Here is a 14,123-nt window from a genome sequence, read left to right as displayed (position 1 = left end):
CCCATTTGCTGATGTTTTTCCTTTCTATTTGGAAATAATGTAGTGGAAGTCCACTAATCAATGCTAATGGGGTTCACACTTTCTAATAAGCCATCAGGTCTGCAGTTATGGATGTTAAAAGTCAGTCTGCTGTTGTAAGTTTTAATAAGTTGTTAATAAAGGAATTTTTGTCCAGATGTTCTGCAGCCCTGTTCTACAAATCAGTGGTCAGACGATCTGGAAAACCATTATATGTCCACCAAAATATGCATTAATTTCATATTAACATATATAAAGCATTAGTAAATTATTTATCAACCATCAATAATACCATTAGTTGTACCATGTAACCCCTTATTAGAAAGTGTTACCCAAATAACAATAATGAGCAAATGAAGAGCAGGGTAAAGCCTGTAACAGGATATGGATTTTAATATAGTAAATAAGGCAGACAGAACAAAGCTTATGACAAACAAAAATGAATTACAGGGGTCAAAATAGGACAGCTTTATTGTTTGCAAGCTATAAAATTACTCCAATACAAGTTAGAGTCCTGCCTTCAAAATATACTCCAGTAAACTACAAAAGTATTTGCAACAAAATGTACTTAAATGTAGTTCCTCATAATACTGAACACTGACATATTGTAGCACAGTACTTGAGTAAATGCACTTAGTCACTTTCCAGCACTGATTGCTTGACGCCAAAAGAATGACATGAATGGTATTTTCACGCCCAAACTTAAGTTTGTATTTTCCCACAGGTCATGAATGCAGCACGCTCCGTCACAGCCGCCGACCAATCAGAAAGCTGCTAAAAGCCTAGCTAGCATGCACTTGTCCTGTCCTGCCCAGTAAGTCAACTGTCAGTCAACATGACCGTATGAGCAAAACACAGCACAGAAGTACGGATCGAAGTAAAAACACTTTCTATTTAGATATATTCCCGTTTTTCAGGTAGGTTGTGTTTTTATATTAGTATTATAGAGTTGTTTTCTAAACTGACAGGCATCGCGGTCAGCCATACTATTGGTTAACGTAGCTTAGCTGTCGGTTACTAGCTTAATGTAAAAGTTACGCCTCCTTAGCTGAAGTTAACTAGTTAGCTATCCCCTGTTAGCGTTAGCGTGACAGTTTCGTCTTTGACGTCAAAGCAGGTGAGACAGTTAAACACAGCGAAATGAAGAGACAGGGACTTTAAGTGAGTGGCGATGTTAATATTGTTCTTGAAGTTGGGACCGGAACTAACTTCCTTCACAAGAATACGGTTTACTGTTGGTTTCAGTTTGTAGTTAGCGCCCTGTCACATGTCACATTTGGACACTAATTTGGACTTGCAGGAATTTGTTGGGGGACAAAATTAGTATCACCCGTCTGGTCTCTCCTTCAGGATGACCAAAGGTGGTTTCTGTCTTCTCTGGGTTTAACTGTTAAAGTCAAGGTGAAGGTAGAACTGTTAAGTACTGACTGAGATCTTTGACTTAAGTGGAAAAGTCATAATAATCATTTTAAAACCTGACCTAATCAATATTCTTTCAGTCCATTGTTTCGATTTCACAGCCCACAACCTTTTCTGTTTTGGTTCAGTCTCATTAGAAGAAGCAGGCAGCTGTTTTCAGTGAATATTTAACTTACATTCATCAGGTGGACACAAACGCGTTGTTCACTGCCTGCGCTAAATTTGCAATATCAACTTAACTTTATGTCAGTGTTATCAATTATTGCAGGTGTAACTACACTACTTGGTAATAGTAAAAGTGTTCTTGGTTACATTCCACCGCTGTGTCACCAAAAGTGAGCTATTGTAAAGTGTATTTACGTGTGTGTATGTCAATGTTTGACTGTGTGAATCAATCAGTCTGTAAATGCTCATTTCACAGGTCCTTGCTGCCGGCGAATGTCTTCATGATAACATCTCGGACAGCTGAGCCCGTTCAGTACCATGGCCCTCGCTGAGGAGCAGCCTGAGAAGTAAGATCTCCTGAGTGAACGTCATGTCAGGCTTCTGCCATGATGTTTTTATGATATTGATCATTCTTTAGTCAAGCAGATTGTTTGTACATGACTCGTACGGCCGGTCTGGGAACATTCAGGAAGTTTGTTCATACCAAAATGTTCTTTATAATAAGTCATACATGGGGCACCCCATGTTCGGGGGCTGGCTCCTTGCTGCAGCGGCCCGGGCCCTTTGCTGCATGTCATCCCTTCTCTACCCCCCCCCCCTTTCCTGTCTCTCCCATCGGTCTCTATACATTAAAGGCGAATGCCCCAAAAAATAATCTTTAAAAAAAACTCCCACGCACCACTTAAGAACAAGTAACTATCTGCATGGCAAGATACCACAGGGGGTAAATGAGATTATTCATTTATTTATATATTATTATTTGGGTAAACTGGCCCTTTAATGGTCTAAAAATACAGCTCCATATCACACAAGAGCAAGCGTGTGTTTACTCATACCTGTAAATACAGAAAAGGAAGTGGCTGTGATTGGTTCACTGCTCTGAAGCTTTTGGTGCTTAATATTGTCTCTAATCAACACAAACAAACTCATATTGTATCTGTTTCATAATTCGAATGACATGTTTGGTAATCAGAGAGTGTGTGTGTGTGTGTGTGCTGTCTAGACACTGTTGGGTGTGTTTTGCCACTGAGAGAGATGACCATAGTGCAGAGTGGGTGAGCCCCTGCAGGTGTAAAGGCTGCACTAAATGGATCCACCAGTCCTGTCTGCAGCGCTGGCTGGACGAGAAGCAGAAAGGAAACAGTGGAGGAGCCGTCAGCTGTCCACAATGTGGCACTGAGTACCACATCAACTTCCCCAAGATGGGTAGGTGAAGCTTCACAACTTTACAACAGGAAGGCCAGTCAGTGTTCAGTCAGTCCTCCAACCTCCAGGTGCTCGTGAAGATGACAAAAACAACTACATGGACTTTAGGCAGAGCTTTTATTTAGTTGTCTGTATTGGTTTTATGACCAAAGTTTCAGGTCTGTGTGACTGTATCAGACTCTCCAAGTGCAGACAAAGATTTTGGGCCGTACACGCTGACTGTGTGTAAACATGTTTGTGTAAGCAGACACCAATGACCAATGTGGTATAAATAGAACTGCATCCGCGTCTTTTGGGATTATATCTGCGCCTTAAGGGTGCCTGGAACGTGTTTTTTGTCTGTGATCAAATTATTCTTTATCTTCTACCAACTCCAACAACATGTAAGTCCGTCTCTCAGTCCTGTCTGACTTCCTGTCTGTGGCTCTCAGCTCTCAGCCCATTGGTGTGTGTTCATGGTGATGAAAGAACAGTGAGGCTCACTGATGTGTGTTTCAAAGTTTATTATGGCACAGAGGCTGTGATACATGCACAATATTTGTTGGTAGATACATTCACTGCTGGTTTGAGTCTTTTCATGACATATAGATGAATGAATAGAAATACAGAATATGACCAGACTGCTCCTCTACGTGTTGGTCTGTCTGTTTTCTCGGCTTCCTTCAGGCCCGTTGGTGTATTTCCTGCAGCAGGTAGACCGAGCTCTGTCACGGGTCAGTCCCTTTGCTGCTGTCGGGGTGGTGGTCGGGACGGTCTACTGGTCAGCTGTCACATACGGAGCTGTGACCGTCATGCAGGTCCTAACAGCTAACAATATTCTGCACAGAAAGAATGTAAAACCTGAGAGCTTTACAGTCTGTAGGACCTTCAGCTCTGTGTGTTCATGTGCAGGTCGTGGGACATAAGAAGGGTCTGTATGTGATGGAGCGAGCCGACCCCATGTTCCTGTTGATGGGGCTGCCCACCATTCCTGTACTGCTGGTCCTGGGAAAGATGATCCGCTGGGAGGATTATATAGTGAGGCTATGGCAGAGATACTCCTACAAAGGGAAGCTCCCACTAGGTACTGTAAACACACACACACACACACACACACACACACACACACACACACACACACACTAGGGACTTGACAACATAAACTATATCAGCTCATTCTGATTCATTTGTGCTGTAAGAAAATTCTGATATACTGTCAGTAAGACTGTAAACATTTCACTCTGCAGGATTTATGAAGATTTATATCAGTAAGATTGAAGGTTTTGTTCTATTTGCCGTTTATTTGTTACGTTCTGAATCTACGACTAGAGAATTAAACATGATAATAATAAAGCTCATCATCATGTGTATCAGGTGCTGGTGAGGAACGCAGTCAAAGTTAGAAAATAGAAATCACATATGGAGCCTAACAGACTACATTACAACAGCGATCGGTTGAAGCCACTTTACAGACCAGGTGTGTTTCACCTCAGGTACCAGCCGTTATCTGCCCCGTGTCCCTGCGGACGGGCCCGGTGCAGGAGATCACCTCTCTGTGTCCAGGACTCTGTGTGGAGCTCTCATCTTTCCCTCCATCGCCAGTCTGGTGGGAAGGCTGCTGTTTGGACGGATGCCTTCGAATCTTCAACGCACTATACTGGTGAGTGTGGCTTCATGGTGAAATGTGCAGTTTCATCATCACATCAGTAGTCAACTTGTTTTTAGGTGTTTTACATGTTGTGCTGCTGACTCCATCCTGTCCTCCTCTCTCCTCACAGGGAGGCATCGCCTTCGTGTTGATCAAGGGAGTGATGAAGGTGTATTTCAAGCAGCAGCAGTTCATCATTCAGGCCAACCGGCAAATCCTCAACTACCCAGAGAGAAGCGGAGACGGACAGAGTGAAGCTGCAGACGAGGACACAGAGGACAGTGGAAATGAATAGTTTTACTAACTTGGAAAGAGGCCAGAAAAGGAAACCTGAGAGAAGATGATGATGATGATGATAATATATTTTACCATAAGAACACAATGCAGATCTTTGATCTTTTAGACTGAGGTGAGTGCTCATGTAGAGGAGGTGGGTTTGGGTGAGAGGGGGCATGTGGATTACCAGTTTCCAACCCTGTACTTTGTAATTCTAAGAAGGCTCCACATCTGCGTTAAACAACACGTCTACAACACATCTTCCCACCAACACTGTAGTAGACACTGGGGGCCACTTGTGTCCCTCCCAGCCTTTAATTCTTGTCTCAATGACAAAGATATTTGAAGATATTTATAAGAGATGGCTTGATGTTGCCTTATCTTTTAATAAGGCCAACCTTCTGCTGTTATCTGTCTTGTTTAATTATTGGGGGTGAGGAATTACAGATTCCTCCTGGAGGCTTTTTACACGTGAAGCATGTGCAGGACAAAGACTTCAGAGCAGCTGAATGAAAGGAAAGATCATTATTATCACTTCATGTAGAGAAACATCCTTCATGTTCAAAGGCATTCTGGTTTCCACAGCTGAACTTCACACAAATACAGACACATTCAACACAGTCTGTCCTCCGACACACACAAAATGCTACCCCTAACCCTGATTTTCACTCGGTTAAAATAAGTAATTCTTCCAAAATAAGGTCGCAGGCAGGAGAGAAATCTGATCACTGATCCGCTGCATGTGTTCAGATTTACCACGTTACCACAGTGCGTGTAAATGCATCTTGTGATTCACCTGATTTCTCTGAGTAACCTGGAGTCTGAGATGAACGATTGATGTACGTTGTTCCACATCCGTCTCACTTATTGAGCCTTCACCCAGCGTAAATTAAAGTCTTCCTTTTATGTGCCTTATCTGAAGCACTTTTTCATAACAAATCAAGCTTTACAAAGTCAGTTGTGCTGGACTGTAACATGATGGACATCTCCCGGTGTGCAGCGCCCTCAGTAGTTGTTCTGAGGTCTTAAGGTTTATTGAGCTAGTGGATATAAAATTGCCCCCTGACTGTTTTCCTTCCAACTCCTACTTCAAGGTATTTGAATACTTGGCTGGCTGTAAATGTACTGACTGTCAGCAGCGTGTTGTCCTGATAATTAAAGGGTGTGGCTGCTGTTCACAAACAGTCAGTTGACCTGCTGTACCATGAACTTTGATCCCTCTTATTTGTTGTAACTGACTTAGCTTTTAATGCTCACACACAGTTCACAAGGTCTTCTGTTCGTCCTGACAGTAAGCAATGTGATATCTTTTTATAATATTTTGACCTGCTGAATCCCAGTTGCTTGCAGACCGAAGTACTGGATGCTGTAGGGATACAGCTACTGGAATGTGATGTTCTCCCACAGCTCCCAGTACTAACATGAGACTCAGACCAAAGCATTTCATGGTTGTATTGAACCTGGTGAGTCGAGGTTGTTGCACTTCCTCTCGCTGCACAGCTGACGCAGAGTTGCTGAGTTGTCTGAAAAATGTTCAGCAAAAATAAAAGTTTGAGGTTTATTATTGATTTGTAGCTGTTCATGACCCTGAAAACAAAGCAAATACATTTACCATGGTCAAATAAATTTCTGATTGTTGGGGTTAAAAGCAGAACCAGAGGTCCTGGTCATCAAAAGGCTGAGAAACTTACTTATAAAACATTTTGTTTTCTTTGATAATTATGTCTTCTGCTTTTGCCAAATGAACATGCTCTGGGACTTAAATTGCACAAATTTCCTTTCAGAGTCATTCTGTTTGTTAAAATCAGCTCTTATCTTATTTCTTGGTGAATGATTTGTTTAATAAAGCTCTTTGTAAAACAAATGTGTCATTTTTATTACTCCTAAACTAAAAAGCATAATGTTCAGACAAAGTGAAAAAGACCTGATTTCCCAAATCAAAATATATACAGACTAGTCCAAGATTAAGGTACGAAGTGCAATGCGTTTTTTACAATAACTGCATAATTATTACATACATATATAGTATATGTATTCACGTAAGTACAAGTAGTAATACCACAGAGTAGAAATACACTGTTACAAGTTAAAGTCCTGTAGTTATTCTTTAAGTAGCAGAAGTACAAGTCCTCTTGCTGAACGACCCATTTCAGAATAATGTATATTATATTATTGATTCATTAACATGTTCATCACTTTAATTAGTTTTAATACGTTTTACGTTGGAGGTTTTCACTGAAGTGACTGAAAAGGAAAATATTGAATTATCTGGTGATCGTTTGCGGATATGTGGCGATCCCGCCCACTCGGTTTACTGATTGGCTGCTGCGTTTTGATGTAAATAGCCGATTGGCTGATTCAGCTGCGCTGGGCGTTTGAGTGGAGAAGAGAAAGGAAACAGATTGTTGCCAAAGAATGTATTTTAATGAATAAAACTCAGAGCAGTCGACAGTTTAGTTGATGTTATTTTGCCATGAGAAGAGTCACACTGTTCGTCAACGGAACCTCCACAAATGGAAAGGTAAATAGGACCGGGAATAAAACCGGGAAATAGGTGTTGGTTAGCATTCATGCACTGCTAAACAAAAACAGCTAGTTAAGCTTCCCTCATGTTAGTTACAAGCTAATGTCAGACATTTTGTTGGATATACGGTTCTGTAACGTGAGCTGACGTGTGTTATCGGTGTTATCGTACAGGTGGTGGCCGTGTACGGCTCTCTGGAGGATTTACTGTCTGTGGCCAGCTCGAAGCTGGGAATAAGAGCCTCTAGTGTTTATAACGGGAACGGCGGCCTCATAGACGACATTACATTAATCAGGTGAGACCACATGAAGCATCGTGTGTGAAACACTCCGGTTGTTTTCGTGTGATTGTAAAAAGACTGTGTGTATCTGTGCCTGCAGAGACGATGATGTGCTGTACATATCAGAGGGAGACTCATCTGAAGGTAAGTGAAAGGCAGTGGTGTAAGAAGTATTCAGAGCCTTTACTCAAGTAAAAGTATCAATACAACAAACAGTTACTCCTTTACGCGTCAGCAGCAAAATGTACTTCAAGTATCAAAAGTGTTTTTGCAAAAAGACACCCCCAGAAATAAAAAAAAATAAAAACATTTAAAAAAGTCCCATATCTAGATTGTTAATACTCATTTTACCTTTGTAGCTGCTCGAGGTGGAGCTAGTTTACCTACTTTATATACAGTTAGCTAGTTTAACTGCTTTATATACAGTTAGCTAGTTTAACTACTTTATATACAGTTAGCTACTTTACCTACTTTATATACAGTTAGCTAGTTTACCTACTTTATATACTGTTAGCTAGTTTAACTACTTTATATACAGTTAGCTAGTTTACCTACTTTATATACAGTTAGCTAGTTTACCTACTTTATATACTGTTAGCTAGTTTACCTACTTTATATACTGTTAGCTAGTTTACCTACTTTATATACAGTTAGCTAGTTTACCTACTTTATATACAGTTAGCTACTTTACCTACTTTATATACAGTTAGCTAGTTTACCTACTTTATATACAGTTAGCTACTTTACCTACTTTATATACAGTTAGCTAGTTTACCTACTTTATATACTGTTAGCTAGTTTAACTACTTTATATACAGTTAGCTACTTTACCTACTTTATATACAGTTAGCTACTTTACCTGCTTTATATACAGTTAGCTAGTTTAACTGCTTTATATACTGTTAGCTAGTTTAACTACTTTATATACAGTTAGCTAGTTTAACTACTTTATATACAGTTAGCTAGTTTAACTGCTTTATATACTGTTAGCTAGTTTAACTACTTTATATACAGTTAGTTAGTTTAACTGCTTTATATACAGTTAGCTAGTTTAACTACTTTATATACAGTTAGTTAGTTTAACTGCTTTATATACAGTTAGCTACTTTACCTACTTTATATACAGTTAGCTAGTTTACCTACTTTATATACTGTTAGCTAGTTTAACTACTTTATATACAGTTAGCTAGTTTAACTACTTTATATACAGTTAGCTACTTTACCTACTTTATATACAGTTAGCTAGTTTACCTGCTTTATATACAGTTAGCTAGTTTAACTGCTTTATATACTGTTAGCTAGTTTAACTACTTTATATACAGTTAGCTAGTTTAACTACTTTATATACAGTTAGCTAGTTTAACTGCTTTATATACAGTTAGTTAGTTTACCTACTTTATATACAGTTAGCTAGTTTGACTACTTTATATACAGTTAGCTTGTTTAACTGCTTTATATACAGTTAGCTAGTTTAACTGCTTTATATACAGTTCTTTAACTTCTAACTCTTTTGCCCACAAACAGTTAAAACACCCGCTACCTGCAAGTATATGTGATGCCATAATATGGATGGCATAATATGTTTGACCAACATATTAAACAGCAGCGACGTACACGTACCACTAGTCACCCTGTATACCACTAAGAATCAATCTAAAACATCAGTGTGAAGTGGTATCTGCCAGTACAACATGAGTGACATACTGTTTATGACATAAGCCAGTAAAACAGGAGCAGCAGACAGACAACTCTGAAACGACACTAAAAGAAGAGTGTCGTACCATCAGCCACTTTTCGATCATTCGTTGTTCATCTTCTTTGTTATTCGTCTGTTTCTTTGATTGTATTGTTACCTACAGTACCTCTGTCCGATCCTCTGGAAGACCTCAGAGGCCTGGAAAAGGATCAGACTCACACTGATTGGCTGACACTCAACGTCGGTGGACGCTGCTTCACCACCACGAGGTAAATACGACTGTTGTGGATGCGTCCCATTCCGGTTTATAACATAATGGATGGGCAGCATTGAGCCATTGAGGCCTTTAAGTCTGCAGGTTTGCTCTTGTGTTCCACCTAAACTTTAAGGTGCAATGAAAACCTGCAAACCACTGCATGGTAGTGGAACTGTCTGGTATTCTTGTAAATAGTGTGTGTGTGTGTGTGTGTGTGTGTGTGTGTGTGTATGCGTGTGTGTGTGTGTTTCCTCAGGAGCACGCTGGTCAGTAAAGAGCCTGAGAGCATGCTCGCCCACATGTTCAGAGAGAAAGGTGACGTCACTCAATAAACGCAGAACTTTTTATTTTAAAGCGAATTGATTTCTGTTTTACTTCATGCTGTCATTTCATATCTGCTATTTCATCTTGTTTTTAATTCAGATGTTTGGGGGAACAAGCAGGACTCTCAGGGGGCGTACCTGATAGATCGCAGTCCAGACTACTTTGAACCCATCCTGAACTATCTGAGACATGGGCAGCTCATCATCAACGAAGGCATCAACCCTCTGGGTACAACACACCTCTATAAATGTGTATTCTACAAGTCCAAGATCACAGTGCTTTCTAATCTCCAGTCTTTCCCCTGCAGGTGTGCTGGAAGAGGCTCGCTTCTTTGGTATTGAACAGCTTGCTGAACAGTTGCAGACCCTCATAAAGGTGTGTGAGTGTGTGTAGAGCTCACATTCTGTAGATTCTGTAGGATGTGTGTATTTTCAGTGCCAGCGGTTTGACCTCCACATGTGTGTCTCCTGTTCAGTCCTCTCAGCCCCTCGATGACCACTCGCCTCTGAGCCGCAAAGAGTTTATCAGATTCCTGTTGGCCACAACGACCAAGTCAGAGCTCCGGTGTCAGGTAGACAAAAATAAACACACAGTGGCGTCCAGCATCCACACCACCTTCAGGGTTTCACATCCACTGTGTTGGAGCCAGTCCTGGAGGGGGTCCATGGAGAAGCAGCTGTGTGCTGCTCTTTAACAGAGATGGAAGATAATCAGACCAACATTTTCCAAATCAACCATTTAGTCTTCATCAAGTCTGCGAAACTGAAAAATCCAGTTTGAAAACACTTCCCATCAAGCATAACTCTGTTTTGTATCATTTTTGTTTTTCTGAATTTCACACAGAATTTGTGTCTGATCTGTGGTTCTGCATCGATGTAGCTGAATCTCTGAAGCTTTATGAGTCCATTTTATTTTCTAAAAATGTGTCTTCTCGTGTTGGTGGAGGCCCTCTTGGTTTCAGTTTAGGCGTCTCCACTATAAACCCTGGAAACCTCTGCTCAGTCCCTCAGATACTTTGTATGTTTGTGGTCCGTCAGGGTCTGAACTTTAATGGCGCGGACCTGTCTCGTCTGGATCTGCGCTACATCAACTTTAAGATGGCCAACCTGAGAGGAGCCAACCTGACCCACGCTAACCTGAGCGGGGCAAACCTGGAGAGGGCAGACCTGTCCATGGCCTGTCTCGATGTGAGTTGTGCTTATCTTTAATACCAGATGTGGGACAGTTCAACATCAGAGACTAAACACGTCTGTGTGTGTGTCCGTCGCAGGCCACCAATCTGCAGGGGGTGAAGATGCTGTGTACCAACGCTGAAGGAGCTTCACTGAGAGGCTGTAATTTTGAAGATCCTTCTGGAATCAAAGCCAATCTGGAAGGTGAAGCAGCCAATCACACGTGTTCTTCAGACACAGACCTCAACAGGTGAGGTTTGTATTGAACTGATGTGTGTGTGTGTGTGTGTGTGTGTGTGTGTGTGTGTGTGTGTGTGCGCGCAGGAGCCAACCTGAAGGGTGTGGACATGGAGGGTAGTCAGATGACGGGGATCAACCTGAGGGTCGCCACACTGAAAAATGCCAAACTGAAGAACTGCAATCTGAGAGGGGCTACACTGGCCGGGACGGATCTGGAGGTGAGAACACACACACACACACACACACACACACACACACACACACACACACACACACACACACACACACACACACACTGTACATTCACGATTCACCTAAACCTGCGACTGTGAGACAAATCTGAATCCGTGATACATTCAGGTGTTATATGTTTTTCCCAGAACTGCGACTTATCAGGATGTGACCTTCAGGAGGCGAACCTGAGAGGCTCCAACGTGAAGGGAGCCATCTTTGAGGAGATGCTGACTCCTCTGCACATGTCTCAGAGTGTGCGGTAAAACACCTCAGTCTTCCTCGTAGTGCTTTAAAGGACAACACACACTCCCATGGGAGAGAGATTAGTCTCGGTGGTAGTGATGAATGTGTGTTTCATGATTATTTCATTTCTGCTGTTTTTCTTGGCTTTGTTTGAGGATCAGCAGATGCATTTTATAATTTATTCACAACTCGTCACACACATTTGTCTCCAGTATCGACACTATTTTCTCTCCGTAAACGTCCCCCTCTGATGACGACCAGTGAATGCCAAACTTGCTCTGAACCAAACAGCAACACGTGTCGACACATATCATTATTATTATTATTATTATTGTTACATCCATTAAAGATAGAAGCGTGCTTTCTAACAGTCTGTGTCTTCTGAACAGTTGAACAACAGTGACAGAGGAAGTCAGCTATGGACTTTTGAATGTAGTTTTGTTTATAGAAGTAATCTGAGTTTAAGACATAAGTTTATGATATTCATAAGCCTTCGAACCTCTTATGAGCCGTTTTAAAGTTGTTTCAAATACATTTTTTAACTGAATGTAATCAGTACAACGCTGACTTGTGGGAAAAATTTTAAATATTGCATAGCTGAGGTCTTATTGTTTCCATGTCTTCAGCTTTAGCATGAAATATTCATCATTTAAACCCCTCCAGTGAAAAAACAACATGATCCAAACACTTAAATGTGGTGAAATGATGACTTTTATTTGCAATTTTTTAAATTATATATATATTTTTTACGGCTCGTATAAATTACAAAAAGAAGTGTTGTGTTTTTCACAGAATGACAAATTTAAATTTTCCTCCCCCACATCGTCTCAGTGACCTGCTGGTGAGGGAGCTTTGTTTCACCAGGTATTATTTGGAAAAAGGTGTTTTATTTTCTCAGAGGATGATTCGAATATTTGAGACCAAGAAATACATCCCATAAAATATACTCAGTCTTTGTGGTATTATGTGTTTTTGAACAAGCTCCGCCTCCATCATATTACCTCTGACAGGTGCTTACTGAGACATTGTCGTTACTTATTTTGTGATAAAAGTGAAAATGCCTTGTACAACAGTTCCAATGTAAAAAAAAAAAGATCGTGCACATTTACATCTACAGTATGTAACAAACCTGTAAAACTAAAAGATGTATATTAGAAATGTGTCTGGGTATAATGGTGATAGTTCTGCTCATCTAACTGCTGTTTTTATACTTGATGTTCAGTTATTACTGTTTCTGCTAACAGAAAGATGTATATTTTAGTAAATGTCAGATCCTGCTGAACGTTTCTGTACGTTTTGTCTTTAAGCTCGTTACATTAAACTGGTGTGAAACCACGAGGTGCTAAACCGTCTTTTGTGCTGTGATGTTATTTTAAATGTTTTTATTCAAACGCTCCCTTGTTTGCTTCGACTTAGCTGCTAATAATCAAACTACGGTGTCACTTCACTTGAGACAGTACTGCAGTATTAGGTTAAGTACAACACTGGTTGTGGGTACTTCTATTCTTATTTTCATTTAATTTTATATGCTTCTAATTATTTATTTAATACTTACAGTGGGGCAAAAAAGTATTTAGTCAGCCACCAATTGTGCAAGTTCTCCCACTTAAAAAGATGAGAGAGGCCTGTAATTTTCATCATAGGTACACTTCAACTATGAGAGACAGAATGGGGGGAAAGAATCCAGGAAATCACATTGTAGGATTTTTAATGAATTAATTGGTAAATTCCTCTGTAAAATAAGTATTTGGTCACCTACAAACAAGCAAGATTTCTGGCTCTCACAGACCTGTAACTTCTTCTTTAAGAGGCTCCTCTGTCCTCCACTTGTTGCCTGTATTAATGGCACCTGTTTGAACTCTTTATCAGTATAAAAGACACCTGTCCACAACCTCAAACAGTCAGACTCCAAACTCCACTATGGCCAAGACCAAAGAGCTGTCAAAGGACACCAGAAACAAAATTGTAGACCTGCACCAGGCTGGATCTGCAAGACTGAATCTGCAATAGGTAAGCAGCTTGGTGTGAAGAAATCAACTATGGGAGCAATTATTAGAAAATGGAAGACATACAAGACCACTGATAATCTCCCTCGATCTGGGGCTCCACGCAAGATCTCACCCCGTGGGGTCAAAATGATCACGAGAACGGTGAGCAAAAATCCCAGAACCACACGGGGGGACCTAGTGAATGACCTGCAGAGAGCTGGGACCAAAGTAACAAAGGCTACCATCAGTAACACACTACGCCGCCAGGGACTCAAGTCCTGCAGTGCCAGACGTGTCCCCCTGCTTAAGCCAGTACATGTCCAGGCCCGTCTCAAGTTTGCTAGAGAGCATTTGGATGATCCAGAAGAGGATTGGGAGAATGTCATATGGTCAGATGAAACCAAAATAGAACGTTTTGGTAAAAACTCAACTTGTCGTGTTTGGAGGAGAAAGAA

At 40.8% G+C, this 14,123-nt stretch overlaps 2 protein-coding genes across 2 annotated transcripts; both read left to right on the top strand.

Annotated features, from left to right (window-relative positions):
- The first annotated feature begins 852 nt into the window (after positions 1-852).
- On the top strand, positions 853-6,564 carry marchf5l (membrane-associated ring finger (C3HC4) 5, like). Its single transcript, XM_070924360.1, has 7 exons — positions 853-935; positions 1,859-1,949; positions 2,606-2,808; positions 3,475-3,605; positions 3,700-3,871; positions 4,281-4,447; positions 4,566-6,564. The coding sequence occupies exons 2-7, from the start codon at positions 1,921-1,923 to the stop codon at positions 4,728-4,730; spliced, it is 867 nt and encodes a 288-aa protein (XP_070780461.1). The 5' UTR covers positions 853-935; positions 1,859-1,920; the 3' UTR covers positions 4,731-6,564.
- Positions 6,565-7,113: 549 nt separating this feature from the next.
- Positions 7,114-13,032, top strand: kctd9b (potassium channel tetramerization domain containing 9b). Its single transcript, XM_070924574.1, has 12 exons — positions 7,114-7,232; positions 7,409-7,530; positions 7,616-7,659; positions 9,375-9,480; positions 9,724-9,782; positions 9,891-10,019; positions 10,099-10,166; positions 10,267-10,362; positions 10,829-10,978; positions 11,062-11,167; positions 11,288-11,421; positions 11,584-13,032. The coding sequence occupies exons 1-12, from the start codon at positions 7,185-7,187 to the stop codon at positions 11,698-11,700; spliced, it is 1,179 nt and encodes a 392-aa protein (XP_070780675.1). The 5' UTR covers positions 7,114-7,184; the 3' UTR covers positions 11,701-13,032.
- The last annotated feature ends 1,091 nt before the right edge of the window (positions 13,033-14,123 follow it).

Source organism: Enoplosus armatus, chromosome 18 (genome assembly GCF_043641665.1).
Source record: "Enoplosus armatus isolate fEnoArm2 chromosome 18, fEnoArm2.hap1, whole genome shotgun sequence".
Classification (NCBI taxonomy): domain Eukaryota; kingdom Metazoa; phylum Chordata; class Actinopteri; order Centrarchiformes; family Enoplosidae; genus Enoplosus; species Enoplosus armatus.
This window is presented reverse-complemented; position numbering and strand designations above follow the sequence as displayed.